This window comes from Carettochelys insculpta, chromosome 14 (assembly GCF_033958435.1).
Source record: "Carettochelys insculpta isolate YL-2023 chromosome 14, ASM3395843v1, whole genome shotgun sequence".
NCBI lineage: Eukaryota > Metazoa > Chordata > Testudines > Carettochelyidae > Carettochelys > Carettochelys insculpta.
The window spans coordinates 41907517-41934847 of record NC_134150.1 but is presented as its reverse complement, the minus strand read 5'-3'; the positions used below and the strand labels follow the sequence as shown (position 1 = coordinate 41934847).

Sequence of the window (27331 nt, the reverse complement as noted above, 5' to 3'; positions counted from 1 at the left end):
GGGGAGATTCAGGTGCCACCCAGGTGATTAGCACAGCACCCACAGCCGGCAGTGTGTGTTTCTTTTGGTGGTGGACATCCGCACATGCCTTGATGCACGTAACAAAATTTATTCTGCACATGGATGGAAAAAATGAGCAGGAACATTGCTTCTGAGCCTTAAAAAGTCGTGAGGTCAGCCCCCAAATCATGAGACCTCTAACCAGTGCTGCTCTTTGGGTTTTCCTCACTTACCTTCTGGTCCTCTGCTCTACACTCACTTCGTGCTTCTCTGCTTCTCTCTGCAGCCACAAGGGCTAAGAAACGCCGCCTTTTAGGGGAAGCCGAGATTCTTGTGGAATCCCATGGCTCCAGGAGCTGGGGCTTTCCGGAAAACCTCAAGTGTCAGGGTGGTGTTTGTGAGGCAGCAGTGAAACTCACCATCACTGGTTAGTCACGTGGCTCCTCGGAGCCAGCTTTGCCCATCACGCATGTAACGGGGTAGGAGATGGAAACCTTGCAAGTCATCTGCAGCCAGGCAGTGCTTGCTGCTGCTCAGCCTGTGCCTCATCCAGCAGGTTTCCTTATAGCTCACAGCCGCCTCAGTGCCCACATGGTCTCGCTCTCTGCAAGACGCTCTTGCCGGATGCTGATTTCCAGGTGGGGACATAATCTTGCCACTCAGGAGCCTCTGGAGGATGAGATATGGCATCTCCCTCACCCCCACCGTGCACGAAGGGGCCCAAGCTACAAAGACGGTGGCTGATGCTGGCAAAGGGAAGCTGCAGGTAGAAGGCACCTGAACTTGGCTGCAGCAGCAGAGTCACGAGCCAGCGGGGAGATGCTCACCAGAGACAAAGACAGGCTGACCCCGGACTGTTCCGGGAATTGTGCTGCAGGAAAGAGGGGGAAACTGAGGCATGGGGCAAGGCAATGGTGGCATGGGGCGTCCCTAGCACAACTGGAAATTGACCTTAGACACCCTGACTGTTGGTCCAGTGCCTTAACCACTAGCCCATCCTTCCCGTCACAGCTAGGCCTTCCGAGAGAGCTGGTAAGAGAGAGCAAGAGGTCTGCTGGAACACAGCTGCTGAATGGATGAAGTGGCAGGTGAAGGATGTATTGCAGAAGCAGCCATTCGCAAACCCTTATCCTCCCGCTTTGGCTGGGACAGGCCCCGCCCAGGCCTGCTGTTCTGAATGGAGGCTTTGCTCTGACCTGGTCCCTTGGTTTGCAGGGCCCGCCAAGCAGGGGCAGGACTCATGAGAGCTGTGCAGGGGAAAGCGGGATAAATTAACAGCACAGGCTTTTTTAAAAAGGCTGACGCTCATGAGCGGGAATAGCAACCGGCTCTGGAATGAGCACTCAGAAGGCCATGAGCTTAGCAACCACACAGGGATGCTGGGGGCACAGCTATGTGCCGGTGCAGAACTAACCTAACCAAAGGAGAAACACTTCAGTGGACTGTTTTCACAGCGATAGCTGTAAAAGTGCCGTAAGGTCAGATCTGCAAAGCCAGCCTCAGTCTGCGCATGTGCTGCTCCATGTATAACGGGCATGACGCCACCTGCACCAATGTGAGCCTCTCTGACCAAGATCTGTTTGGACTCAGGAGTGGTTTTGCACATGTAAGAAACAATAGTGCACATGCAGAAGTAGGGCCCCTGGGAGGGAAAGGTGCCCCTTGTGTCTCAGGGGCCTGGTCTTGTTTAGCGATGTGTCTAGGGACTTAATCACCCTCAGGAGACACTCACGCAGCTTCCCAGGCTTGCTCAATTCCCCCAGCACTTTCAGGCCGCAAACAGGCAGCAGCTTGGACAGGTCCATGGGACAAGCCTCAGCAGACTCGGAGGAGAGGAGTCTGTCGACCTGCCAGACGTGCCCCAATGTCTGTCGGTTGGAGCACCCCTTGGCAGAGGCCTGCTAGGTAGACTTGTGTCTCGGGGGAAGCACAATGGGATGGGGGCGAGTGGTAGGGGCCATCTGGCTGATGGTGGAGCGAAGGCTGCAGGAGAGGGAGTGGAAAGAGAAGGGCCATTGCCTGATGAGCTGATTTGTTTTCTTCTCTCTTGATGTTCACAACTCCACATTAACTGCGGATAATGGGCCATTTCCCCCCTGACTGAATAGATCTTGTGGGCTCTGGCCCTCCCCTTTACTACAACCCCCTCTCTAAATTCTCCTCTAAAACCTCCCCGCTCAGGCGTCTGATGAAGCGGGTCTGTGCCCACACTATCTGTTAGCCTATAAGGTGCTACAGGACTTCTTCTTGTTTTTGAAGATACAGACTAACTCGGCTCCCCCTCTGATACATTGCTGTGTCTGTGTCCTTGCACGTCTGAGTGCCTGGTCAGGACCCCCCAAAGCTCACAGACTCATCAGCTTTATGGCCAGGAGGGATGGCAGTGATCACCTAGTCTGATTTCCAGCCATGACAGACCACAGACCCTTCCCCAGCCCCACCTGAAACAGACCCAGAACCTCCAGGTGAAGCCCTTTGGAGTGAAGTTTGTAAACAACTGAGAGGGATACAAAGCTGTAAGCCAGGGGTCAGTAATCCTCAGCACAGGTGCCAGGAGTGGCACAGGAGCTGATTTTAACTGGCATGCAAGGCGGGAGCTCAGCCCCACCCCACTGCCCCAGTGCAGCTGGGAGCTTGCTCAAAGCCAGCACCCACGTGGATGAACAAAAGCCCAGCTAATGCTACCAACCACCACCTCAACGGTAAAGCTCTGCATCTTCATTGCATTATTAATGATGCTATTGTAAGTTGGACTATCGGCGACTTCAAAAAGTATCACCGGCACTAGGCCCATGCACAGAGGTCAAAAGGTCAAATTTCAGCCCTCCGCCTGGGAAAGGTTGCTGACCCCTGTTGTAAGCATTTACCACACGCTGCCCAGGAACACCTCTGCCCCTTGTGGGTGTGGATGAAGAAGTAAGATGTTCGTCCCCCACCAGGATGAGCCCAGTAGAAGTTCAGAGGGAGACAAATCGGTTCCTTTAGAGGGGCCGTGATTCACGGAGAACCCCTCCATGTGCTGCGGAGGATGGACTGTGCTGGCAGAGGGTGAGGAGCCAGAGGGGGGAGGTTTGTGCGGAGTGAAGACAGGGGTGCCCTAAAGGCAGCTGGAGTTTGAATGTCACAGCCCCTGCAGCCTGCGGAAGAGCGCCTGGCTGGAATCTACGACTTGGCAGCACTCGGGAGAGCCCTGCAACACTTACAGAAGCCGGCAAATTAAGCGACCCAAAAGAGGAGTGAGGGGAGATCTGATAGCTCTGGAGAAAAGCATCAGAGGGATAAATGCCAGGGAGGGAGAGGCACCCATGGGGATCACAGGACAAATGGACATAATGTGGCCACCCAAAAAGTTGAGTCTTGACATTAGAAGAAGGTCTCCAGCCATGAGACGAATGAGGCTGTGGCCCAGTGGGCTCAAAACCATAACTGGCTTCAGAGACTGAGCTTGCTGCACTGGGGGGTGGCTGGTGGTTTGACCGGACAGCCTACAGTGGCCTGTAGCTGATCTGTGACTGCTAGGAACAAATCGCACCAACATCCAGGGAGGGGACACGAGGTGCTGGTGGACAGGGGAGTCCTGAGTTACTACACAAGAATGCTTTCCCGGTGTCTGCAGGGTGCGCCTTGCCTGCCTGCTCAGGGTCCTTCAGAGACCCTGCAGCTGGTTTTTATTTTTATTTTTACCTTTCTCTGCAGCATGGGGTCTGGGTCACTTGCTGGCTCAAGCGTCAGTGGCGCATTCTCTGCCACTTGGAGCTGTAAAACTGCGAGGGAGTAAGAACTTACAAAGTGGGTCTTTGCCCACGAAAGCTTATGCTCGTACATTTCTGTTAGTCTATAAGGTGCCACAGGACCCCTCGTTGCTTAAGCAGGGAATGTATTCCCCTGGTTACATTGCATGTGCTTTCTGCTGTCCAGTAGACGTGCCATGTGTCTGCCTCAGTTTCCCAAGGCACTGTATCAATATCTAGATGGTGATGGAAGTTTAGAGTGTGTTAGGTTCTCCAGTGTTCGCAGTGGCCATGGCCTTCGTCACCTGACTCTGGGAAGGTGCACAGCCTGATGGTGCCTTGCGCCCAGGAAGCAAGACAAAGGCTGGAGGAGGAGCCTGGCTGTTGGGTTTTGGTTTTGAACTGGGCTGGTGAGTGGGGCAGTCTGGGCTGGCTGGAGAGAGAGGAAGGAGGACCAGGGCCTGGCTCGGGGACCCCTCTGGGCCCCTCTCCCCCAGCTGGATTGTCCTGACGGCTTCTGGTTCCTGTGCTGACAAGTCTGTTCTACGCTGTGTCCCTGTCGTCCGTCACCTCCTGTTCTCCTGCCTAGCAAGAGTCGCCTCTGCCTGCGGGGCGCAGCAGGGCCCTGTGATTCCCACACCTGTTGAGGACACATGTGCCCCCATGAGCCCAGGCCAGCAGAGACCTCACAGGCCCACCCGTCATCCTCAAACGCACAGACACATGCGTGGAACAAGTGAGCCTGAATCCTGTGGTGCTGCTTGTGTGCCTCCCGCTCCCACTCCCAGAGGAGATGCATTTGGAAGGGTCCAGAGCGCCAGCAGCTCTGGGGTGAATGCCCTGGGCTCAGCATCTCCAGTACCAGGGACCAGGTGTTCACACAGCCCGTTTTCGGCACTGGGCAGGTGTAGCCAGACAGGGCAGCGCAGGGACTCTGGCTCATGGCTTAGCAGAGTGAGCCTGGTTCATTCCCATCTCTGCTCCTCCGCCAGCCGCTCTCACCAGCTGACCGCAGGTGTCCAACAGAAATTATTGTGCCAGGTGCCATACCAGAGTCCCACATGTGCACCAAGAAGGCCAGGTCTCAGACAGGCCAGGGCTTGCATCCAAGTCACCCATGTGTCTGTTATTGTGCCTCGTTTGCACGCACACACCCGCCACATGTCACACCTGAGTCTCACATGCGTCCAGTGACATGCATGTCCCAGCTGTCACGCCTGAGCTACACATGCTGGAGACAATTTCCCAGGGCGGGGTGGGGAGAGGGCGTCAGAGTGTCTCTTGAATACATTCTTCCCATCTAGTGCTCTTATATCTACCCGCCCTTCCCTGTGAGCCCCCGCAGCACCTACCCAAGGGCAGATGGGCTACCGCTGGCTCCCACTGCTCCAGGGGTGTCAGTGCAGGGCTTCAATCCACCCCAGAAAGGGTCCTTCTAGCAGGACTAAGAGAAGGCCAGGTTTGTGATCCGGGGATACCCCCCAGTCCATCCCCTCCTTGTACCATCACCGCCTTGTAAGCTGCAGAGCCATGTCTGCATAGAAGGGGGCTCCCTGGAGCTGGGAATAAGGGGAGAGGAGGTGCTACTTCTGTAAGTCCCTCTGGGAATCAGCCAGGAGTGCATAAAGGACGGGCTGCTGCAAGAAGCTGAAGGAGAGCTCCTGAGAGCTGTGTGCTTGTGGAACTAAAGGCCCAGGGTCTAGTCCTGGCTTCCCTGCCAGCACGTGGCTTTGCAAAGCAGTAGCTCTCCAGCCCATGGATTGCAAGGAGCGCAGGTGCGCAGCGTGACCCAAAGCAGCCTACCTGATAGCTCCTCTTGGGGAGGCAACAGAAGCTTTCCCTGGCTGTAAGACCCCCAGCCTGGCCCACAGAGCCTGACATGCTCGGAGCAATGCACTCCCATGCAACTAGCTCCTGCAATAACCCTGGGGGCGACTCGTGCAGCCCTGCTGGGAGGCACCATATGCCCAGTTAAAATTAAGGGCAGGCCCCCCACCAAGGCCTGGCATGTGATCCAGCCCGTGGGCACACAGCGAGACCCAGCAGCCTCCGAGGAGAGCTTCCACCAGCCGCTAAATCCATTGTAGGGTAATAAAAAAGTCAGGGCAGCCGCTTTGGTTCCAACGAATTCCCTCCGTCCCGCCCCCCCGCCCCACTGGGGCCAAGGAGATGAAGTTAATGGCCTTGCCTGTGGCACCGGAGGGCAGGGGAAGGAGAGACTGTCTCTTTAAAACAAAGCCAGCGCGCCGGGGGAAATTGACATAACATGTGCATGTAATCCCCAGCGCTGGGCTGTGGCACACGGAGCCATCAATCTTGTGTCTGGGTGACTGACAGAAACTCATTAGAGCACTTTCTGCCCTGTCTGCCCATTGTCACTTTCCCAGAACCCAGCCCCCACCCTTTGAGCCCCTTGATGGGTGTGAGAACTGGTGGGGAAGGATGGGGAAGAGACAAGTGCTGGTCAGGCAGCCCAGGGGAAAGGCTGGGCCAACCTGCCAGGGAGCTCCCCCTGCCCTCTCTGGCCCAGCCCCCTGGAAGCCTGCTGGTTGGTGTCAGGTTTGCTAGGCCCTGTGTGGGAGCTGAGCCAACGCTAACACTCGCTTATCTGCTAACCCCTGGCTGCCAGCCTGCCTAATCGCCTTTCCCACCGCTGTGAAACAGAAGGTTGCCCACCCTGCCCTTTGCTATTGCCAGCTATCTCCAGGGCTGGCAGCAGGCTCCTCCAGGGACCTGGAGGAGAGGCTGGGGACCGCTCAGGGGCTCAGGCCAGGGGAGGGCTGGGGAAAGGTGACAGACCGGGGAGCAGGGCCTCTCTCCAGCCAGGGGATAAGCAGAGGAGCTGCCATTCCTGGCAATGCCTCTCTCCTGACCTCAAGGTCATGCTCCTGCAGCCAGCTGGGAGTTCGTTCGCTGAGACACTGTCAGGCAGGGCCAACGGTGGCCTGCTTTGCCACTTTGAGGGTGGAGATGGCTGTCTCCTGCGAACTAGACTGAGACCCAACAAACTCACTTCACAAATGCTTGCCATTGTCTTCAGTCGCAGCGGCACAGCTGTCTCTGAGGCAGGGGGCAGCCCCTCTTGCGCCGACATAACTGTGTCCTGGCTTCTTTGCATGTGACCCGGGCACACAGATCTGCCTTGCTGGAAATTCCCTGGCTGGGGTGGTAACGCGGTGCGGCTTGGTTAACTAGCTGGCTGGTTACGTTGCCTGAAGCAGTTGTGTGATTGTTGGTGGCTGGCGCCCGCCCTGTTGTTGAGAGAATGGAGAGTCTGTAATGCGAGGATGGATGAATGTGTCTTTACAAGTGAAATAAACCTTCCCTCTTATCAAGCTGCGAAGCTGAAAGGACAACCTCTTTGTTCCCCTCAGGAAAGCCAGAGAAAGGGAACAATGAGCTTCCTTGAGCACACCTGTGTGGAGTCACCCACAGGAACCCAGTCGAGATACCAGAGTGTGTAATTTTACTCTTTACACAGCAGCGCCTGGGCCTGGGGAGGGAGCCGGGTTTGGGCCAGGAAGGGGTTAATCCGGGGAAGTTTGCTCACTCTAGGGGATGATTTAAAGCAGACAGAAAGCTTCTGTCATCCATCACATTAACAGCCAGATCATTGTGTTTTAAAGTGTCTGTAATTGCAGCAATACAGAGACAGGGAGGAAGATAAAGAGCTGGGAAGAAGCAAATGCAAACGAGGGAAGCGCCATCTTCCTCCTGCTTTGCAGATGAAGCAGGGGAGGTGAGACCCCTCCAGAGGAAGCTGGGGGTGGGGGCATGTAGTGTCTAAGCCTCACACTGCCCCCATGTAGAGAGCAGCCCCAGGGCATACACTGCCAGAGGCCCTGCATAGTGCAGTGGGACAGGAGTGTGGTGGCCAGCCTTGCCCAGCACAGGGCAAGCCCAGCAGCGGCGAGTCTCGGAGGGGCGGCTGACCCGGCTTGCGCTACAGGGCTGAAAGGAGCAGTGTGGACATTTCCTGCAGGGGCTCACCCGTTGCCACTTTGCACCCTGTAGGGTGACTTCCACAGGCCGGGGGCTGTGCTGCCCTCGAGGGGGTTTTGTGCCAGGACGACGTACTCCGACAGGGCTGCAGCGCCAGCGCTCTGCAGTCGGATGCGGTGCCACCATGGCCTGGGGGGGCGGGCCCAGGCCACATCCCTGCTGAGCTTTTCCATCCGGGGCAGAATAATTTTCATGTGCACCGAGGCACGTGTGAATATGCACCAGCTGTTGAAACACAAAGGCAAGCTGTGGGCGCTCTGCCAACCAGCTGGGAGGCATTTGGATCTCTCCTGAGTGGTCACACAGGCACTCAGCTTACCAGGAATGCTGGTCCCAGGACGTTAGAGGAGGTGACATCTTCGGCTGGACCAGCTTCTGCGGGAGACGGAGGGAGGGAGCCCCACGGGTCACTTCTTCAGCCCTAGGCAATGTGCTCCAAGGTTCCCCAGGTGGGAAGAAGGGCTCTGTGTGAGCTCAGGTGCCAGAGAAGCTGGTCCAAAAAGCAATTTTCACACCCCCGCCTCCCAGCGGTCTCCAGGGCAGATGGGCCCGGTAACAGGCAAAGCTCATGGTCCATGTCCCCATCAGGCCGGCTGTGTGCTGATCTGGGGGTGGGAGGCATAAAGAGGGGCCTCTACCATAGGAAAGGACCTGTTGCCATCACAGGCGCTGGGCTTGGGGCTTCCCTTTGGGCCTCTTCTTTTCTCTCTTCCATAAGTCTCTCTCCCCCAGCTGTTCCCAGTCTCCACTCTTTGCCTCTTGCGGATCATCCTGCCGGCCGGGAAGAGGTAGCCCCACTGGCCTTCACATGCACTTTCCTTCTCTGTGAGACCTGCTGGGCCTCATGGAGAACAACACAGAACACAGAGCTGTTTAGGGACAGCCCTGCTGCTCTGTCGCATCTCTCCCAGGCGTGTTCTCCCACTTGCCTGTCGACTCAGGACACCGGCAGGAAACCAGCATCCTTACGGCTCAGGTGTTCAGCAGCTCACGTGGAGCCGAGCCCTGTCTCTACAGTCCCAATAGGCTACTGCACAGACCAGGCCTGTCACAAACAGGCTGCCTAGACTGAACGGGGAAAATACCCACAGCCTATTTATCCATCCCACCTCCTCTATAACACCCAGTACCATGGCCATGGATTCGAATGTCTCCACTGGTGACCCAGGGCTAAACTGCACATGAGCTCTTCCTATGGGAACAGGGTAAAGCAGGAACCTGGGTGGATTTGCCTCTAAAGAGAGTTTTGCTGAGTGTCCCAGGAAGTGGTGAATGGGCCCTTAAGTGGGAAGAGTTCCCTGGTTTGCAAACCTCACCCTCCGGGCAGTAGCGGTTCCTCTGGTGAGGCTGGCAATAGCCCTGTGGTGTAGGGAATCACTCCCATTCCCTAGATGGAGAGACTGAGGCACAGAGCAGGCATGTGGCCTGCCCATGGTCACACCTGAAATCGACAGTACAGGTGCGAGTAGAGCCCAGGAGTCCTAACGCTCAGGCCTGGTCCCAAGCCACATTGTTCCAACCTGTTCGAAGCTGCGGACAGGCGTGCTGAAGACTCTCGCATAGGCTGTCCCCAGTGGCCTGCCAAGTCAGACGTTCTCTGCCTCAGGACCCTGGAAAACAGCCTTGTTGATGGAACCGACTGGCCTGCAAGAAAAGCCACCAGTGGGTCACCTGGACAGCCTACTAGGGAGCCAGCTGCCCTCCCAGTCACATGGGCAAATGCCTCCTCTGAAAGCAGTGAGGCCGATGTAGATTCTCTGTGTCTGGCTCTTGCTAAATGTCAGGGATTACGGCTATCCAAGCAGAGGATCCCCCTTTGGAGTTCAGTGGAGAACTTACACGACAGGAGGACTTGAGGGCTGGATTTGACTTTGATGAGGAAAATCTTTTGTTTTTTTTTTTGCAAACAACCAGGACTCGCAGATGCAGGGAGCTCTCCCACCCGCGCCGACGTGAACCTCCGTCATCTTTACATTAAATATTACCTTGATCTCCCAGCAGCCTTCCGGCTGATTTCCTTGTCATCCCTGGCTTAGTGCTAAGTGGCACTTCACTCCTCATCGTCTCTGTCTTGAGCGACAGAACCCCAGGGCAAGGAACACACCGAGGTGTCTGTGGTGTGCGCCACTGGTGCAAAAGGCACGTGGGAGGGGCGTGCCCTGGTGTGCGTGAGCGGAAGGGCTGTGCGACCAGGCAGGCTCTGTTGCAAGCATGCAGGTTGTGCACTATTAACATTCAGATGAAGCCGGCGGAATAAAACAAGCTAACCCAAATGTTTATTTTCACAGTAGTAAATTGTGACTTCAATAGACTGAAATTACAGTCCCTGGGCACTGAACAGAAAGAAAACAGACCCTGCCACCCAAACTCACACACCGGGTGAAAGAAGTCGCGCTCTCGCCAACCAGCACAGCTTAGATCTTATTGCTGGCTAGCAAAGCAAACCCCAAGGAAATGCCGCTTATCCCAGTTGCCACGCAGATTGTAGCTGGAGCAGAGACGGAGGCAGAAATAGAGCCAGGCTGGCAATGCAGCCCATGAAGCAGAATGCACTCTTGCCGGCTGGTAGATCTGCAGGAGCAGCAGCTCCCAAGGGCTTATCCTTGCACTTGGCATGGCCCTTTGTAGCTTGCCGGTGCTGTCAATAAGCAGCTGTCTATGTGACGTGATGCAAGTCCGTTTGAATCTCAATCCGTCACCCGAGCAGTTTCCTGCAAGCGGATACGCTCTCGTGTTCTCGCTCGCTCATACCCACACAGGGCCACGAACGAGGGCCTGGTCCAGCACACAGACCTGAGGAGCCGTCACGCGGGCAAGCAGTCCAGTCGATTTAGCTGGGACGCTTCACCAGGGTAAATGCTTACATCCTCTGGCCCCAGTGCTGCCGTGTGCTCAGTCCCAGCCCCAATTCTGCTGCTTGACCTCAGGCTCTCCCCTGCCCAAAAGTTCTCAGATCCTGGGAAGCACCAATGACAAAACGAAATTGCTGATGTGACACCATCCATCACCTAACTACAACTCAGCAGCCCAATAAAATCCATAACCCCGCCTAGCAGGCCATCCCAGAGGGCCTTTGGGTGGATGTCCACAGGCACCTGAGGGGCACGGGCTTGTCTCACCCCATCCAAGGTCATGCCATGGGCTGCTCCGCCGCTTTGGAGAGCCAGGACAAAGAATTGTGTGAACAGTCTATTTAATTAACCGTCTTCGCTGCCATCATTTAATTAGAAACCGATTTCTCTCCTGTTTGCTTCACCCCGATGTGCAAAAGGATCCTGTTTTAGCCACACAAATGGAAACATTTAATAAGGCAGCTGCTGCTATTCACCTGGCCGAAGCAATGTCTGGCTCACGCTGGTGCCATTTGAAATGGACGAGGATGGTTGGGAGCCAGCTGGGAAGGATGTGATTGATGGCCCTTTTCGACTCAAGAGTACGATCAACTTGTACTATCAGAGTAAATGTGTCTACTCCATAAGCATCCTTTCCCTGGCAAAGCAAATGGATCCCCAGGCTGGAAGAAATAAATATATGCTGGTCGTTGAGCCTGGCTAGGAAGTGATATCTCCACTGGGGAGCAAATGCTGGAGAGCTCAGGAGTGGCAGGGTCATGAATAAGTTATCTGTCTGTTCACCTGGGAAGATAAATGTCGTATCAGACTCATGCCATCACCTGTGTCTCCAGACAGTCAGGTCATGCAGCCAGCTGCCTATCAATGCTCCCAGGCTGAACCCCGGGAGCTTTGCTTAAGTGGCTCCTGCCTTTCAGTGCCGAGGCACTGGTGAAATGTCATGTCTCCGCGGCAGAGGAGACAGCAACTGTCACTCACGCCAGGGCTCTCATCTTTTGCAGCAGTGGAAAGGGAGCGCTCGCCACGCTGTAGGGCAGCCCACGGGGCCCAATCCTGCACATACCTACATACATGAGTAGGCCCAACAAAATCAACAGGGTAAGTTCCAGCAGAGAGGCTTTTCACCATATGGCCTTTGCTGCCTCCGCAATGGGGTCCAATGGGCACCATCGACAGTAATCTATGGGAGAAGGTTACCTAAAGTAGTTTCCATCTAAGGGCTTGTCTACAGCTGGAGATTTGTTTTTGTTTTTTGCAGAAAAAAACCCCACCTTTTTTCCAGAAAAAGCCCCTGATGCCCACGCTGCAAAGCTTGTTATTCTGGACGAACAGGGCATTTCACTCGAAAAAGTAACTCCACCGAAAGGAACCACTTTCACCCCGCCACCCCCTTTTCAATTTCAAAGTTGACTCAGTGTGTACTAAGCAGAGGCAATTACGGCCTAATTGGCCTGCAGGGAGGCAGCTCGTGGTTGCTCTGGTTTCAGAACTGGGCTCTCTCATGTGAACGCTCCATTTGGAAACGCTCTGGCAGTGTGAACACAATAACTCAGTTCAACGTTAGACCCCTGCAGCATAGGCATAGCCTAGTGTTGGCTGGTGGAAGGAAAATAATGCTGTCTAGTACTCAACTAGAATCATTAGGGACAGGTGCTCAGACGGGTGGTGCAGCCAGAACTGCGTACGGGGGAATCCGTGTTCACACATCCCTGCCCCGCCAGATTTGCATGTGCCAGTTGGGTGTCTGTCTATGCAAAGGAGGCAGTGCAGGCAGGGGGCCTTTGTTTGTGAGTGCAACAGCAGGTGTGTGTGGGTGCATTTTTCCTACCCTCTTGTTGGCCTTTGCTTTTTGAAACATTTGTTTCTTCGTGGCAAACCCTGCTCTCCACCCTGACAGCTGCCAGGGGACTGCTGGCCGGGAGACAGGTGGGGCTGCTCCATTCACCTGCTGCAGGACAGGGCTTGGGGTTGCTGAACACAGCTTCTCAGGCTGCCTGCACCGTGCTGAGGTGGAAGTTTCAGGCAGGGACAGGATAAGGCCCAGAAGGGTTGGGGAGCTGGTGACTTCCCCAGGCCTTTCCCCTCACTTCAGAGGGCAGGAACTCGGGCCACTCAGCTGGCATCAGTCGCTGCCGGGAAGGGACTCTGCAGCTGCTCCGTGGCTGGTGGAGCTAGAGGAAAGGACGCCCACCCGCAGAGAGGTTGAGCTCAGAAATGACGTCTCCTTTCAAGCTCAGAATTATCGGCTGTGAGACCCTTTGCTGCTGTTGAAGCCCACTGCTTCTTACAGAACCATATGCCTGGAAGGGATCTCGGGAGGTCATCTTATCCACCCATGGCCAGACCCAATATTACCTAACCCACCCCTGCTCGACAATCACCCAGCAGTCTCCAGTGATGGAGCCTCCACAAACTCCCAGGCAATTTCTCCTAGTGCTTCCCTGCCCTGACAGTTAGGAAGTTCTTGTCCTACCCTCAGTGGTCAGGGAGAACAATTTCCCCCTCCTCCTTGTAACAACCTTGCGTGTATTTGAAAACTGTAGCATGTCTCCTCTCGGTCGTCTCCTCTCCAGACTAAACAAACCCAGCTCTTTCCAATCTCCCCTCCCGGGGACATGTTTTCTAGACCTTTCATCATACCTGGGCCTCTTCTCTGGACTTTCTTCAATTTGTCTGCATCTTTCCTGAAACGTGGTGCCCAGAACTGGGCACAGTTCTCCAGCTGAGGCCTAATCAGTGCAGAGTAGAGCAGGCGAATTACTCCTCGTGTCTTGCTCACAACGCTCCTGTTAATGCATCCCAGAACAATGGCTTTTTTTTGCAATAGAGTTACACTGTTTACTCATATTTATCTTCTGTTGCTCCATGACCCCCGCCCCGCAATCCCTTTAGGTGGCATTGTCATATGGGAGTAAAATAGGATCTAAATGAAGGACAATCAGTGGGGGAATTGGGCCAGAGTAAGACACCTGAATGAAAGTCCCATTGTTTTCTTGGGGAAACGTCACACTGGCCACCATCATTTCTTCCCAACTGCCTTGCCAGATACCCTCCAGTAGGGGCTGCTGTGTCATGATAGGGACCCTGCTAAAGAGGCTTCAGAAAGGAGAAGTCCTGGGGAATTATTATAGTAAAAAACCAAATACAAATCATCCACCTCTGGATGGCATCAAATGCACCCCACCAATGTGGGCTGGGCAGCCACCAGAGAAGCCCAGCAGTTACCCAGGAGACCTGGCTTCTTTCTAATTCAAACCAATGAGCAGCTTTTCCTTTTTTGGCTGGCCCCGGCACTAAAGGCGCTTGTTCTCGGTGGTCATGCCATAAGGAGTAGGACATCCTCCCATCGCCCTCCTATTTGTGAGTCCCTTGAGAGCTGACCAGCCTGACTCTGGAGCCAAGGAAGAACATTGTGGTGGAAACTTTGCACTGATTCGCTTCCTTTCATATCTACACCTATCACAGGATAGTCCAGCTGCCAGGGTGGTGCATTTCAAAAGTTTTCGGTGCTGAGAGATTTTTGCCACTGAGCCATGGCTTGCTTGCTTGGTCTTTTAAGTCTCAAATCATTCAGGCTTGCAATCTTGCAGCAGCCAGAGGCCAGAGCAGCCTCCTCCCGGAATAAAGTTGGAAGGACTGGAAACAAAGCAAGCCCAGAAGAAGGGAGCCCGGAACCAGGGACAGCGACAGACAAAGGGAACATAGAAAAGAGAGAGAAACCCACCCGGGAGGTGTGGAACAGGTTAAGAGACACACACACACAGACACACACACACACACAGAGCGGTGCCCCTGGGGCCCTGCCAGACTGCAGGGGCAGTGGGTTCTCGCGCTCCGGGAGGCGGGGTGCGATTTGCCGCCTCCAGACCAGGGTTAAATTCGACTCGTCTCGTCCACACTGCAACCCCTGCGCGGCCCTCCCCCGAACGGGGGGTGCACCGCACCCCCGAGCAAACGCAGCAGTTCCATAGGGCGCAGCGGGCCGGGATTGCAGCAGGAGCGGGGCGCCCCCTGCAGGGGGAGGCGGCGAGGTGCAGCCAGCCCGCCCGGCTCATCATCAGTCCGCGGCTGCCGGGCCCCGCATCACACGGAGCAGCGCCGGAGTGCGAGCTCAGTCGGACGGGAGCCGAGGCAGGGCTCGGAGCCGGAGCAGCGGCGGGCGGCTGGCCGCCCCCGGAGGGAGCCCTCGCGGGCCGGACTGTGCGGGACGGGGCCCAGAGCGTGCCGGGGGGAGGCAGACGAGATGCTCCGAGCCGCGCTGCCTCGCTGGACCCGGGAGCCGGCTGCCTGCCGGGGCGCGCTCCGGCGCTGAAGCACCGGCCGGGGTCCCCTGCCTGCGCAGCGCCTGGAGAAGCCCCCTGCAGCCGGCGCCCCTCGGAGACCGCCCGGGGCGGGGAGTTCGCGGAGAGCTGCCCCCGGGGAGGCGGCGGGGGGCGCAGGGAGGAGCAGCAGGCGGCGGCCGGGAGAAGTTCCCCCGATGGCGCTGGGCAGAGGCGAGCGGAGCGGGCGGCGCTAGCGGCCTCACGCCCCCGTGCGCCCTGCCCGCCCCAGGTGTCGCCCGCTCCATGGCTCCCGGGCGCAGCGCGCAGCAAGGGGCCGATCGGCGATGAGAGCCGCAGCGAGCGCGGGGGCCTCGCCAGGGCAGCCGGCGGGCAGGAGCTGAGCGCCCCGGGGCGGCCGCATACCAAAGAACCCGGCCGAGCAGCGCCGCGCCGCGCCGCGCAGCCAGCCCCGAGGAGAGCGCCCGGCCGGGGCGCAGCGCCCAGACGCCGCGGGAAGGCTCCGGCAGCCCCGGGGCATGGGAACTAGGGCGCAGCCCCCCGTGGGAGCCCTGCGCCCCGCAGCCCGCTCGGATTAGCTCCCCGGCTGCGCCCGGCGCTGACCGGACCTCACGGCTCGGCTCCCTCCCGACCTCTGGCCGGTAAGTGAGCGCCGGCCTGGCGGGGCGCGGGAGCGGCGGGCCGGGCTCCGCGGGAGATGGGCGCAGGGCGCGGGCGCTTGAAACTTTCCCTGCATGCGGCCGGGGCCGGTCCCCGCCCGCCCCCCCGCCTTGCTGAGCCCCAAGGGGGGCCCAACGCCCCCGGCGCTGCAGACAAGGGGGGGGCGGGATCCCCGGCTGGGGGAGGGCAAAGCGGCAGGGGGGCCGGCGCTGCTGGCGGGCGGACAGAGCCACCGGGGCGCCGCTGGATCGGGTCCCGCTGCGCCTGGCCCGGCCCCTCGGGCGCCCTCCCCAAAGCCTGCGAGGGGAGCCCCGCAGGGCGGGGGCGTCTTGCCGCCCTCGGGCCAGGCGGAGCGCGAGGGGAACTTCGAGGTAACCCCCGGGCCGGGAGCCGCAGGAAGAGCGCTGGGGGGCGGCCCGGGAAGGCGGGGGCGGCAGAGCCCCTTGGGCACAGGACCAAGGGCCGGGCCGGAGGAAAGAGGGGAGCACCTGTAGCCTGGTCCACGTACTGGCCCGAGCAGCAGCTGTCCGGGCAGGGCCCTTCCTTGCTCCAGCAGCGGTAGGCAGCGGTTAGCTGGGCACGGTCCCTGCCTCTGGTGCTGGGAGCTGGACAAGCACCTCCTGCCTTGGGCTCCCCCGGCTCCGGGGCCCAGGCGGCTCTGTGCAGGGCCTGCAGGTCAGGGGTTCCCTTTGCATGAAGCTGGGAATGTCATCCAGGCCTGGCAGGTCGGTGCCCTGATGGGGGGGCCCAGTTCAAGGACCTGCTCTGGTGCATGGTTTCCACCAGCGGGGTGCTGGGCACTTCCTGAGCACCAGCCCTCAAAATAAAACCGGCAGTCTCTGGGGGAGGTGTCAGGCCAGGATCCAGCACAAATGGTGGCTCATCTGGGGCCTCATCCTGCAGCCCGCCCTCAGGTCAGTCCCTAGGCGCTGAGAGTGCCAGTTCCACCTTCTCTCCTTTGCAGTGTGGTGCCATAGGGGGATGCTTTACCCAAGTCCTGGGGTGGTGCCTGCAACGAGGGGCCAGCACTGGTGTCTGGTGAGCTGGCCACTGGTTCCACGGGGATGTGGCCTCATTTTGTTCCCACCTGCAGCTGGTCGCTCCCGTTTTTGCTTCACGACTTTTCCCTTTCTGCATGGCTGGAAGGAGGCATTTTCCTCCCTGCACGAATGGCTGCCAGAGCTGGGAGCCACCACCTCCTCGGAGGCGAGAAACCAACATCCACATCCACATCCACAGACTTTCAGAGTGCCTGACTGATTGATTGATTTGGGCTTAGTGGTGAGGAGACACAGAATTCTTCTCTGGAGACTTTCTGAGTCACAAGGAAGAGCCAAAGGCTAAGTGAGATATGGGTAGATATATGCTCCAAAACAATTTGATGGAGGTTTTAAAACAAGGGCTGCTTAGGAGGACTCCAGCTACCTGAATTTGCTTCTGATCAGAATAGTAATTAACCAGCATAAAATTCCATCCCATGGGTCCCATTCAGTGCCCTGTCTTGCAGAATTTCATCAAAGATCTGTCCTCCTGAGTGTCCCGTCTTCCTGCTCAGCAGTGTGTCTGGCAGGTCTTAACGGGCGGATTCGGTTCTAATGCAGCAATCAAGACCTGAGAAAAAGCATCAGTTCAAAACCTTTCCCCCGATATCCAGTGTTCAATATAACTTTTTAACATGACAAGCAAAGGCCACAGTTCCTTGGAAATTCAGTTGCCCTGGTTTACGGTGGAGAGGTCAGTGAATTGTGCCAGATCAGGTCAGCGTTGTTTGTGGTGGTTTTTCCCAGTGTAAGCTTGCCACCAAGACAGTGGCTTTTTATTTCAGCAATGGACCATGGTGCGGGATATAGCCATGGAAATCAGGGGATGATGTGGTAAAGGGATCACTGACAGCTTGAAAAGCAGTGCCTGTAAACAAGCTCATTTCCTGACTTATGTTCTTAAATTCTGAGATGGGAAATAATTTTATGCAGTCAAATTGTCCTTTGCTCTTTTGTACATTTTTATATTTTACTTTGTTCTCATCTTGCACGATGAAAATCAGTGAGGTCAATTTCGCTTCTGTTTGGAGTGGGTTTCAATTTTTAGATTCTTGTTATAGTGTTTCCCTTCGAAATACTGCGGGGGGATGCTCACTTGATCAGAAACAACTCTTTTGTTGCTTGTTTTTCTTTCTTCTTTTAGCTGATCAAACCTTTCTATTGATCTGAGGTTTCACAGAAAGCTTGCATTTACAACACTTCAATTTTGGGTCGGATGTGAGTTGCCACTCCCCGTTAACTTGAGCAACAGACCAGTCTGCCTTTAGTTTGGAAAGGAGGTCTATGCATGCTCCCTCTGTTTTGCTCTCTCAGAGCATGTCCAAGTACAATTCTGCCTTTAATTACAAGGAAATAATAATCCTTTGTTCTTTTCTCTGGGGGATCTCAAAGCATTTTGCAAACATGAATCCTCAAAACACCCCAACGAGATAGAGGTCAATATTGCTATTTACAATGAAGATGATTGAAAGGCAAAAAAGTTCAGTGACTTTTCCAAAATCGCGGGGAGAAGCGAGGGGTAGAAGCCAAAAATCTTGGCTCATTGTCCTCCGCTCTAACCATTAGACCACACTGACTTCCACTGCAACAAACTGAAGCGGTGGTCTTGAAGAGAAAGGGTGTGAAAGTAAGTGCAGCAGAACTCCAAGTGGTACAAGTGGGGGAGCTGTTTACTGGAACTTGACATGTGGGAATGGAAACTCAGGATTTTTTTTTTCAAAGTTATACATAATGTTTATAATTTATACTCCTTGATTTGCTATTCTGGGAAGTGACTTATATGGGACCCGTTGAGTTTTACGTCTCGAGACACAAATAAGGAAAGTCTTTTTTGATCTGAAATGTATTTCCTTTTGTGTCAAAATAGAAGTTAGAGTTTTGCTTTTGTTTTGATTTATGGGACTTTTCGGTGAGCCAGAGTGACTGGGAAGGAAAACAAAGATGAATTTTGCTGTGCAGAGAAGGGTTTTTCTATCCACTGCCTCCTGTCAGACTCAGCCCATGTCCCAGCTGGCAGGTAAGGTTTTACTCTTTACCTGTGGGCAGTGGTATATTTAGCTCTCTTTCTCAGGTTCAGTTGTTCTAGGGAGCCCAGGAAACTGACCAGGCTACTCGGTGGGGTTAGGTACAGAACCCTAAGCTGTCCTTCTTTCAAAAGGCTGGCCTCATTCCAGACCTGTATTCAGACACACTAATCAGGGGCCCCTCAGATTGAGATTTGATGGTTTTTGCCTCCATAATGCATGCTCGTGAAGCTGAGTTTATAGAAACGTGTAACATGCCAGGCATGAAGTGCATGCAGTTTTAAGCTTTTCGCTCCTTTGTACTTGTGGTGTTTGGGGTCTCTCTTCCCGGTATGAACCGTGGCCAACTGAGGCACGTGCGTTGCCAGTTGCTGGACAGAGACGTGTTGGGAAGGAGCTCTCGGATCAGGAAAGCCAGAGGCTCTGTTCTAGGCAGCCAGGAACAAGGTGGTAAAATGCTCCAATGTGGGGCCCTGCCTCAGCCATTAGCGATCGGGTGTGCATCCCAAAGTGCCCTCTCCTGGTGCAAAGGAGGGCCTTTCCGCATCGTGTCTGATCTGGCTGGCTGGTTTCTGATTGCAGAAAGGAGCAGTTCGTAGTTTCACCCTGAAGCTCCGTAATGGAGGAGTGGGTGATGAACAGCACAGATCTCCCTTTGGTTCAGTGTGGCCCGTGTAAGTGTGTGAGAGACTAGGCACAGCTAACCAAAGCTGAGGTTATACCCCAGCAAGCTCGTGGTAACACATTCCTAAGGGGAAAGCAGAGACATGATCTTGGCTGTGATTGCAGCAGCTGTCCCCAGTGACCTGTAGCTGGGCCTTGTCAGTTCTTGGCTGGGAAATGTCATAGGAGAATGCCGGGTGGCGTAGGATGTAGAGCCAGTTTGTTGGTAGATGGCCATGTGGAGCCCAGGCCTCTACAGAGATGGTGCTACGGGAGCAGCGGGCAGGCTGTTTGAAGGAACAGGACATAAAACCTAGCTCGTGACCCCAGACCATCAGTAAAGAGGTCGTGGTGTTTCCTTCAACCTGTAGTGTTCTCTGTCCTCGTCCCGTTCCAGGGCTCTCCTTCACCGGTCCTGCCCGCCTGTGCAGCCATTTACACTAGTGCAAAAATCATGGCAAAAGCTGCCAAACGAGATGGCATGAGCATAAGCCCAGCTGGGAGTGAATTGGCTGGTAAACTGTGTTCAACCTTCAATGTTTCCCTTGCAGTTCCACGTGGCTGTAATATCTTCTCTACTTCCTCTTCTAATGGGCCAGGGAACCCTGCCGTGCCCTGCTAAACAGCTGCGCCATTCCACCCTGTGGCATGCAAAGCACATTCCGGTGTCAGGGCTGTTTGTGGAGGGCTGTGAGACCCTTTGGGAAGAAAGGGGCTGCATGAATGGCAGTCACTGCATTATTTGGTGGAGGTCAATGGCTTGTGAGTGAACTGGATGGAGAATAAAGGGCTGCCGAGTAGGACAGGAAACAGCAGCTCCGTAAGCCGACAGGCTGTGCCTGTGAGAAACGCCGTAATGTTTGCAGCTGGGATTACATTCCATTGTGACGGGCCATCCCCAGCCTTCCAGGCAGGCCGAAAACATGGTTACTGGGGGCAAAAAGCAGCGTGAGCATTCAGCTGCTGTCACCTCTCAGTGTTTGTTGGACACAATCAATGAGAATTTTTATCTCCGTCTCTTTGCTCCGTGGAGCTGAGAAACCAGCAGCGTCTTTTCAGAGAGCGGCTTCACAACTTGCAGCATGAAACAGCTGCAAAGGCCAGGCCTGATCCTGTGCCTGTAGCCATCCGAGGCAAAACTCCCATGGGGCTCCGCAGCTGGGCCTTGGAAAGAACCGAGCCCTTAGTTCTCTGCGGAGGAGGCTTCTCGGTAAACAAGCCAAACTCCAGTGCCTCTGCTAAGGCAAACACCTCGGCACGCACTGCTCCCCTGCCCCCGTTTCCATTTGGGGGTGCTCAGGGGAGTCAGTGGAACAATCCTTCTGCAGGGAATAGGAGTCTCAGTTGGCCATTTACACCCATGCAAAGGGCATGTGGAATGTGAGGCAGGGTTTGATGCTCATGGGATGTGCTCTTTGCCCTGGTGCAAATGACAAGGTGCGGGGCAGTGGGGAGTCGGAGCCGTTGATGGGTCTGTCGTCTGCCAGGGCTCTGGGACTGATTATGGACTGGGGATTCCAGCACATGGGCACTGATTTTTCCTTCAACGCTTTACACTGACTTTACACACCAGAGTGCTCAACGTAAGGCAGGATCAGGCCAGGGCATGCGTTCTGGATTTCAGAGCGCAGGCAGAGCCTCGTGGAGGAGCACGCAGAACAGACGGCCACTGTGGGCCCATACATCTCTCCCCTGAAATATTACTTATTACTTCTGAGCAACCTCTCAGGGCCTGATCCTGCACCCATGTGAGTCAAAGGCCAAGCGTCTAGCTTCCAGCTGTGCAGGATCAGTCCCAAAATAAATTTGACTGTCATAAGGCCAGTGGGGCAAGGCTGTAGGGTGATTGTCGGTCGATGCCCCCCAGAGCAGAGGTGCTCCGTTATTCTGTAACAATAGCTCTTTCTAGCTGCCGGTGCTGGGCGCATGCTCTGGGGTTTGTGGGTTCTTCCCACCATGCACGTCGTCAGCTGGAGTAATGGTTATTCAGCTAAAATCTGAGACACCTGAGCGGACCCGCTGAGGATGCTTTGTTAAGGATGGCCCTCCTGGGCTGGGCCGTGGGGAATACCTGGGGGTGGGTGTAACTAACGTTCCCTCACATTTTTCCACCCAAGTGCAGAATGAATTTTATTATGTGCACCAAAGCATGTGCCAATGTGCACCACCAATAGAAACACGCACTGCCGGTTCTGGGCAGCTGCAGGCGCTCTGCCAGTCAGCTGGGCAGCGCCTGAATCTCGGCCACTCAAGCTCTCAGAGAACGCTGAGAGTAACTGACCGAGTTCAGTGCAGGATGTCCAGATGTCTCAGAGGGAGCCCAGCCGTGGGCTGGAAAAGTGGATGGCTGTGCTGTTGGTGATGCCTGAGAAGAAAGGCCCCAGGTCCTCAAAATGTGTTTCGGTACCTAACTCCATCAGCTCTCGACGAAGAGAGACTGGGCCAGGCTGACTCAGACTCCCTTGGAGTGGTGTTGGCTCTGCAGGGCTTAGGAGCACTTAAAAACAACTTATTTTTATCACTCAAGTGAGCTGCTCTGACCTGGAATCTGCCCAAGGCCAGTTCTGCCAAGCCAGGCCATGCTTCCTGGGTAATTCTGCAGGGCAGGCCCAACCTTTCGGCTAAGGACAGGCTCTCCTGCTGTATGGCCCAGGGCTTTCCATCACATGGCAGCAAAGCTCCTGGCCTCCTTAGCTCTGCCTGGCGGTGAGATTGATAATGGAGCCAAGCGTAAAGTGGCCAAGAAGCCCCTTGCCTGCCCTCTCCAGCCTGAATTCTCTGGTACGCTGGTTTGGCAGTGGAAAGAGCCTTCCACAGAACCTGAGTGTCATTTGGGCTCCCTGTGCCCTGCCAGAATGGGGCTTCAGCGTGTCCGTCAGAGGATCCACCTCACCCCGCTCCCAGCCTTCAGTAGGGCCCCCCAGGCCTCTATCCCTCGTCCCCGCCTCTCTTCCGTCCACACCGTATCACTGGGGCATCTCTGCGTACACAACCCCACGCTCCAGCTGGGTGCTCCAGACCTGTCTCCGCCCATCTCTCTGACCTCTGTGTGCACGTGTGGCGTCAGCTCAGGTCTAACAGAGCTCCCAGTCTTCCCTCCGCCAGCTTCCTTTCTTCATCTCTGGACGCCACCACCACCTTGCCCACCATGCAGGCCCCTCACTGAGTGCTGGCTTTGATGCAGACCCCTCTGGGGGTTCGCACCCAGGGGAGGTCTAATTCTGCATGCTCTAGTGCAGCAAACAGAAGCTGCTTGTCTGGCGTCTCTTCCTGGCCAACCCCTCCCTACCTGTCATTTTGCAGTTGGTAGTGAAATGTCAAATCCCACTTCCAGCTGGCTCAGGCAGCCAGCCGCCAGCACCTGCTTGTTCCGGTCGCCTGTCCCTCGCGCGTGAGAGACTCTTCTCATAGCCACCAACAAAGGTCCCTGTTCCTCTTCCTGCAGATCCCTCCTTGCTACTTCACCGCTAATCTCTTTGGGACTGAGACTGGCTTTGGCCCTGTGTTTGTACAGCTCTGAGCACCGGGGCAGAGGAGGATCTGGCCCATGGCTAGATCTTCTGGAATACAAACAATAAACCCAGATGGCGATAACTGAGGACGCTTCTCAGAGTCCAGCAGATCTGAGACGATGAGGAGGGGAACAAACACCTGCAATGAATGTCCCTGGGTCTGACCTGACCCCTGCCAGCGCTCGATGGTGCCTGTCAAGGCAGCAGGATCTGGCCCAGAAGGCAGCAGCATAACTCTCCAGTCCCGCCTCCATGGGAAGCTGCCAGTTTCTGTGGCCTGCACTCCCCATGCCAGCAAGATACATATTCTCTGCACCCAGACTCTGAGGCCAGGTGGGCGTCGCGCTGTCCCAGCAGTCGGGCCCCCTGCTCTGTAAGGCTGGGAGTTGTTCAAGGCGATTCCAGTGCCTTTCCCTACAACCCTCCCAGCCGCTTGGACAAAGGGTTCCGACTGAGTTCAGCGGGGCATCTGGAAGTGAGTCAAGCTTGTCACCAGCCCAGCTGCAAGCTCTGTGGGGTGGGAACTGGCTCTGGCATCGTACGTGCTTAACACCTAGCACCATGGGGCCCAATCCTGAACTGGGAGGCCCAGGGGCCAGATCAAAGGTATTTAAGCACCTAAGTCCCTTTCAAAATGTGTCCTCGATTACAGCCAGGACAGGGATAAGAACAGGGCCTTCCAGCGAGGTGGGGGGAGAGGCTCTGTCAGGCAGATCGCTGGGCCCAGCTCTGCGGCAGTGCTTGTAGGAAGTCGGCGGTTTATGGCGCCTGCTGGAGGGAGCAGATGGAGAGAGCCGGCACTTGGGGTGTTCATAATAACCAAGAGGAGTTGCGGATACATGCCTCTCTGGCTATAAAAATGGCGCATTGTTGTGTGGGATTGGCTCTTGCTTCTCCCCACCCGCCATATGGTGGTTGTCTGCCTGGGTAGAGCAGACCCCAGTCTCTGCTCTGGCTGAAAGCAATGAAGAAATCCCTGGTGATCAGGCCCTTCGTTTACGCATGTATCTCTCCAGCATCCGGCACAACAGGGCCCCAGTCCTGACTGGCACCTGCGCTCTTGTCAGACAGGCGCTCCCCTGTTCCTGGGAGCACCCGGGATCCGTCAGCCACCAGCATCAGAGACGTTAACCCTAACGAGCGGTCGGGAAAAGCTCCAGGTCTATGTGTCAGAGGGCAAAGGCCAGCAGCAGCTCTGAGTTCCCACCTGCTGCCAGGACTCTGGCTCCGTGCCAAGCTCCCGAAAGGCCAGATTTCCCCAGCTATGCCGGCAGGTCAGAACAGGCTGTGGGGGCTGCAGTGCTCCCAGCGGGAACAGCCGGGTGACGTTGCTCTGTTTACTCACCGTGTTTAGTGAGTACGTTTCAGATCCAGGAGCACCAGACAGCTGGTAAATAGCACAGGGGCTTGTGCGCTTCGTTCATCATTAAGCACTAAGCTCCCCACCTGCTCCTCCAGGAAGTGACACAACCCCTCAGCCTGGTTTCCAGGGAATAGCTGATGGGGTGGGCTAGTGGCTGGCAAGAGGGTTGGGGCCAGGGGACGGAAGGACAGCAGCAAAGGCTACGCTTGGTTAAAGCTGGTAGTGGTGTGGAGACCCGTTGGACCTGGTTTGGTTGTTAGAGGTGCTGGGCACCATGGGGTACAGGAAAAAAATTCCCTTGTTAGCAAAGAACTCCAGATGAGTCCCCTCTGGGGTGCACCAAACCTTCCCCCAAAGACGCTGGTGCTGGTCCCTAGTGGAGACAGGTTTCCGGGGTAGAAGAACTCACGGTCTGAACTGATCTGGCGATTCTTACACCTGTTTGCAAGGAATAAACAAACTGCTCAGCTCCTGCAGGATAGCTCAGCGGTTAGAGCATCGGCCTTGTGAGCTCAATCCACAGGGGCGCTTCCAAGAGTCTGGGGCAGGTTAGATTAAAAAATAAATATCTGTCACGGGTGGTGATAGGTCCTGCTGTGAATGCAGGGACTGGACTCAGCCTTCCCTTTCTAGATCTGCTCTATCTGCTCCTGCCTGAGAAAGCCCCTCTCCTTCCCCACTAGCTCCACTCTCTCACTTCCCCACAAGTAGGACCGTGGAGGCCAGTGACTCTCATCCTTTCCAGGCTGCTGTCCCCACCAGGGGTCGGATCTGTCCCTTCACTTGACAGCTCCTGGCTCGCCAAATCAGAGCTAAAACTACGGAAGTGTCCCAGGGCTGGCCCTGAGAAGTGGCTCCCTTTCTCCCTTGGTCTGCGTGACATTTAGAAGGTAATGCCTTGGCTTGGGCTTTTTTCTGCAGCCTGGCGTAACACGAAGCAAAGAGCTCGATGCGCTCAAACCTCGGCAGACCGTCAGGGTCCACGTGTCCCCAGCTGATACGCCGTATATGCCAAGGCTCCCACGTGTAACACCTGGGCTGGGCCCAAGATGATTTCCCAGGCCAGGCTGAAAGGCACAAACTCGTCCCTGGTAAAATGTGTTTCTGTAAGGAATCCTGCTCCCTGCTGCAGCTCCCTGGCCCCACCTGCCTGCTTGGAAAGCTTCCCACAGCTGTGATGCAGAGGGAGGCAGATTAGGAGAGTCTCGTCCAAAGCAGCTGACAGCAGGTGGGATCACTTAGCAGTACCAGGCTGGCCTCCATTGCCGACAGGCTTGGTTTGAACCATGCAATAAGCTCGCCACAGCCAAGAGCCCTGGAGGATGGAGGAAGCAGGGGCCTGCTGGGGAGGATTCACACCCGGATGCGGTTAAATAAATACCTTCCTGGGGCCAAATCCACCCCCAATGCATCCCTGCCACCTTTGGCACAGTTTTACCCCAGGGATGCCCAGCCGCTCCTGCCTGAGCTGGCAGAGGGGGGCTGATCCATCAGGGAGAGGAGGTGCAACTTCCTGCACCAGCCGCCTGCCCCCCAACGGGCAATGCAGAGCTGCAGCGTAACAGCCACACATGGCCCCTGCTGCGTGGGTGCACCACTGGGGGGGAGCCACACTGCAGGGAGGATCTCGACCCTTTGCTCTCCCTGTCGGGTTGTAAGGACCCTCCCTGCCAAGCCCCTGGGTTCTCCTCCAGCAGCAGAGCCCAGCCTGGGTCTGCCACACCTGCAGCATAATTCAGAGCCCCTCCGTGTGACCTTGCCCCACAGCTGGGCTGGGCCTTCCATTTCCCATCTCGTTCCCCACCTCCAGAATGTTCCCAGGTACGCTGCCTCTAGCCCTCACCACCCCAGGAGTCACCTGGCCAGGTTAGCCTGGTCCAGAGACTGCGCTAAGTCCTTTTCACCAGGCTTGGGTGAACCTGGTAACGAGCTGGCTGGTGAGGAGGCAGGCGGGTGTGCCACCAGGGACTCCCATGCGGTGGTCAGCGTCAGCCTTGGGTAGGGCGCAGTGTGCCAGGGAATGGCTCTCCAAGGCAAACCCACTCCTGGCAATATCCTGGTCAGGGCCGGGCCTCTCCACAGGGGCTGTGAAGTGAGCCGGAATCCCGGGAGCTGGCTACGAGCCATTGTTCTCACCCGCCACCTTCATCCATCATTCTCTGGACATATTTCGGATCCTTGCCAAGAGCAAGGTGGGGAGGGGCACAGGGGGAGGGCGTGTGCAAAAAATGCTTTCCCTATTCCCCTGCCATCCTTTCTGCTGCCTGCGTGTAATTAACAGAGTAATTAAAAACAGGAGGAGTTAATTGGTATTCATTTATGTGGCAGATGTTTTTAATTGAGATACGAAACAATTTACCTGTTTACATAAACAATAGCGAAGGAAGGCTTGTAAACCAGATTTTTTTTTAAAAAAAAAAAAAAAGAAAGGAGAATTGAAATAATTTCCTTTTCTCACCACCCCATTGGCTTCCCTATGCAAAGCAGCAGCCAGGATGCCGGTGGAAGCTGCATGCCTAGCAGAGACTTAGGGTGTGGTTATTATTTTTCTGTGTTACCGTCGGCTCAGAGGCACTGACTGGAGAACAGGGCCCTGTGCAAAGGTGTAGTGAGAGGCCTCCAGCGAGCCCAGCAGCTGAATGGATGAGACACAAAGGGCAAGAGGGGAAAGGTCCCAAAGCAGGAGTGACCGGGAGGGACGGGGGGATTCTGTTCCCCTGTGTAGGCTGCGTGTGTTTCCTACTGTCCTATAGTAACCCGAGGTGGGTGCCTCAGTTTCCCCAGGCACAGCGTCAGTGCACAGTGGTAGTGGGAGATTCGGTGTGATGACGTCTCACATGTAGGCAATGGGCCTCCAGCTCTTTGCAACCCAGGCAGCCAGGTGACCCCTTTCTTCCCCGGGACACAGGACGGAGGCGGGCAGAAGAGCCGGGCGGGTTGGAATTGGACCTGGGCTGGTGAGTGGGGCAGTCTGGGCTGGCTGCAGAGGGAGGAAGGGGGACCAGGGACCAGCTCGGGGACCCCTCTGGGCCCCTCTCCCCCAGCTGGATTGTCCTGATGGCTTCTGGTTCCTGGGCTGACACGTCTGTTCTACGCTGTGTCCCTGTCGCCCGTCACCTCCTGTTCTCCTGCCGAGCGAGAGTCGCCTCTGCCTGCAGGTGGGGCAGGGCCTGGGGACCCCCATGCTGCATAACAGCAGGTTAT

General features: G+C 56.0%; 1 protein-coding gene across 5 annotated transcripts in view; it reads left to right on the top strand.

The window, feature by feature from the left end:
* The window catches only part of CBFA2T3 (CBFA2/RUNX1 partner transcriptional co-repressor 3), a 96620-nt gene that overhangs the window by 15174 nt on the left and 54115 nt on the right, over positions 1-27331 (top strand). The window contains exon 1 of one of the 5 annotated variants that reach the window (XM_075008261.1): positions 14724-15506. The exons of 3 other annotated variants lie outside the window; for them this stretch is intronic. Coding sequence is in view for 1 of the 2 variants with exons in the window: in XM_075008259.1 (XP_074864360.1) it covers positions 18567-18582 (16 nt within the window). In the remaining variant the exon portion in view is untranslated. Of the gene's footprint in view, positions 1-14723; positions 15507-18539; positions 18583-27331 lie in introns of those variants that run through there. One more of the 5 variants, XM_075008259.1, reaches the window with a different exon arrangement.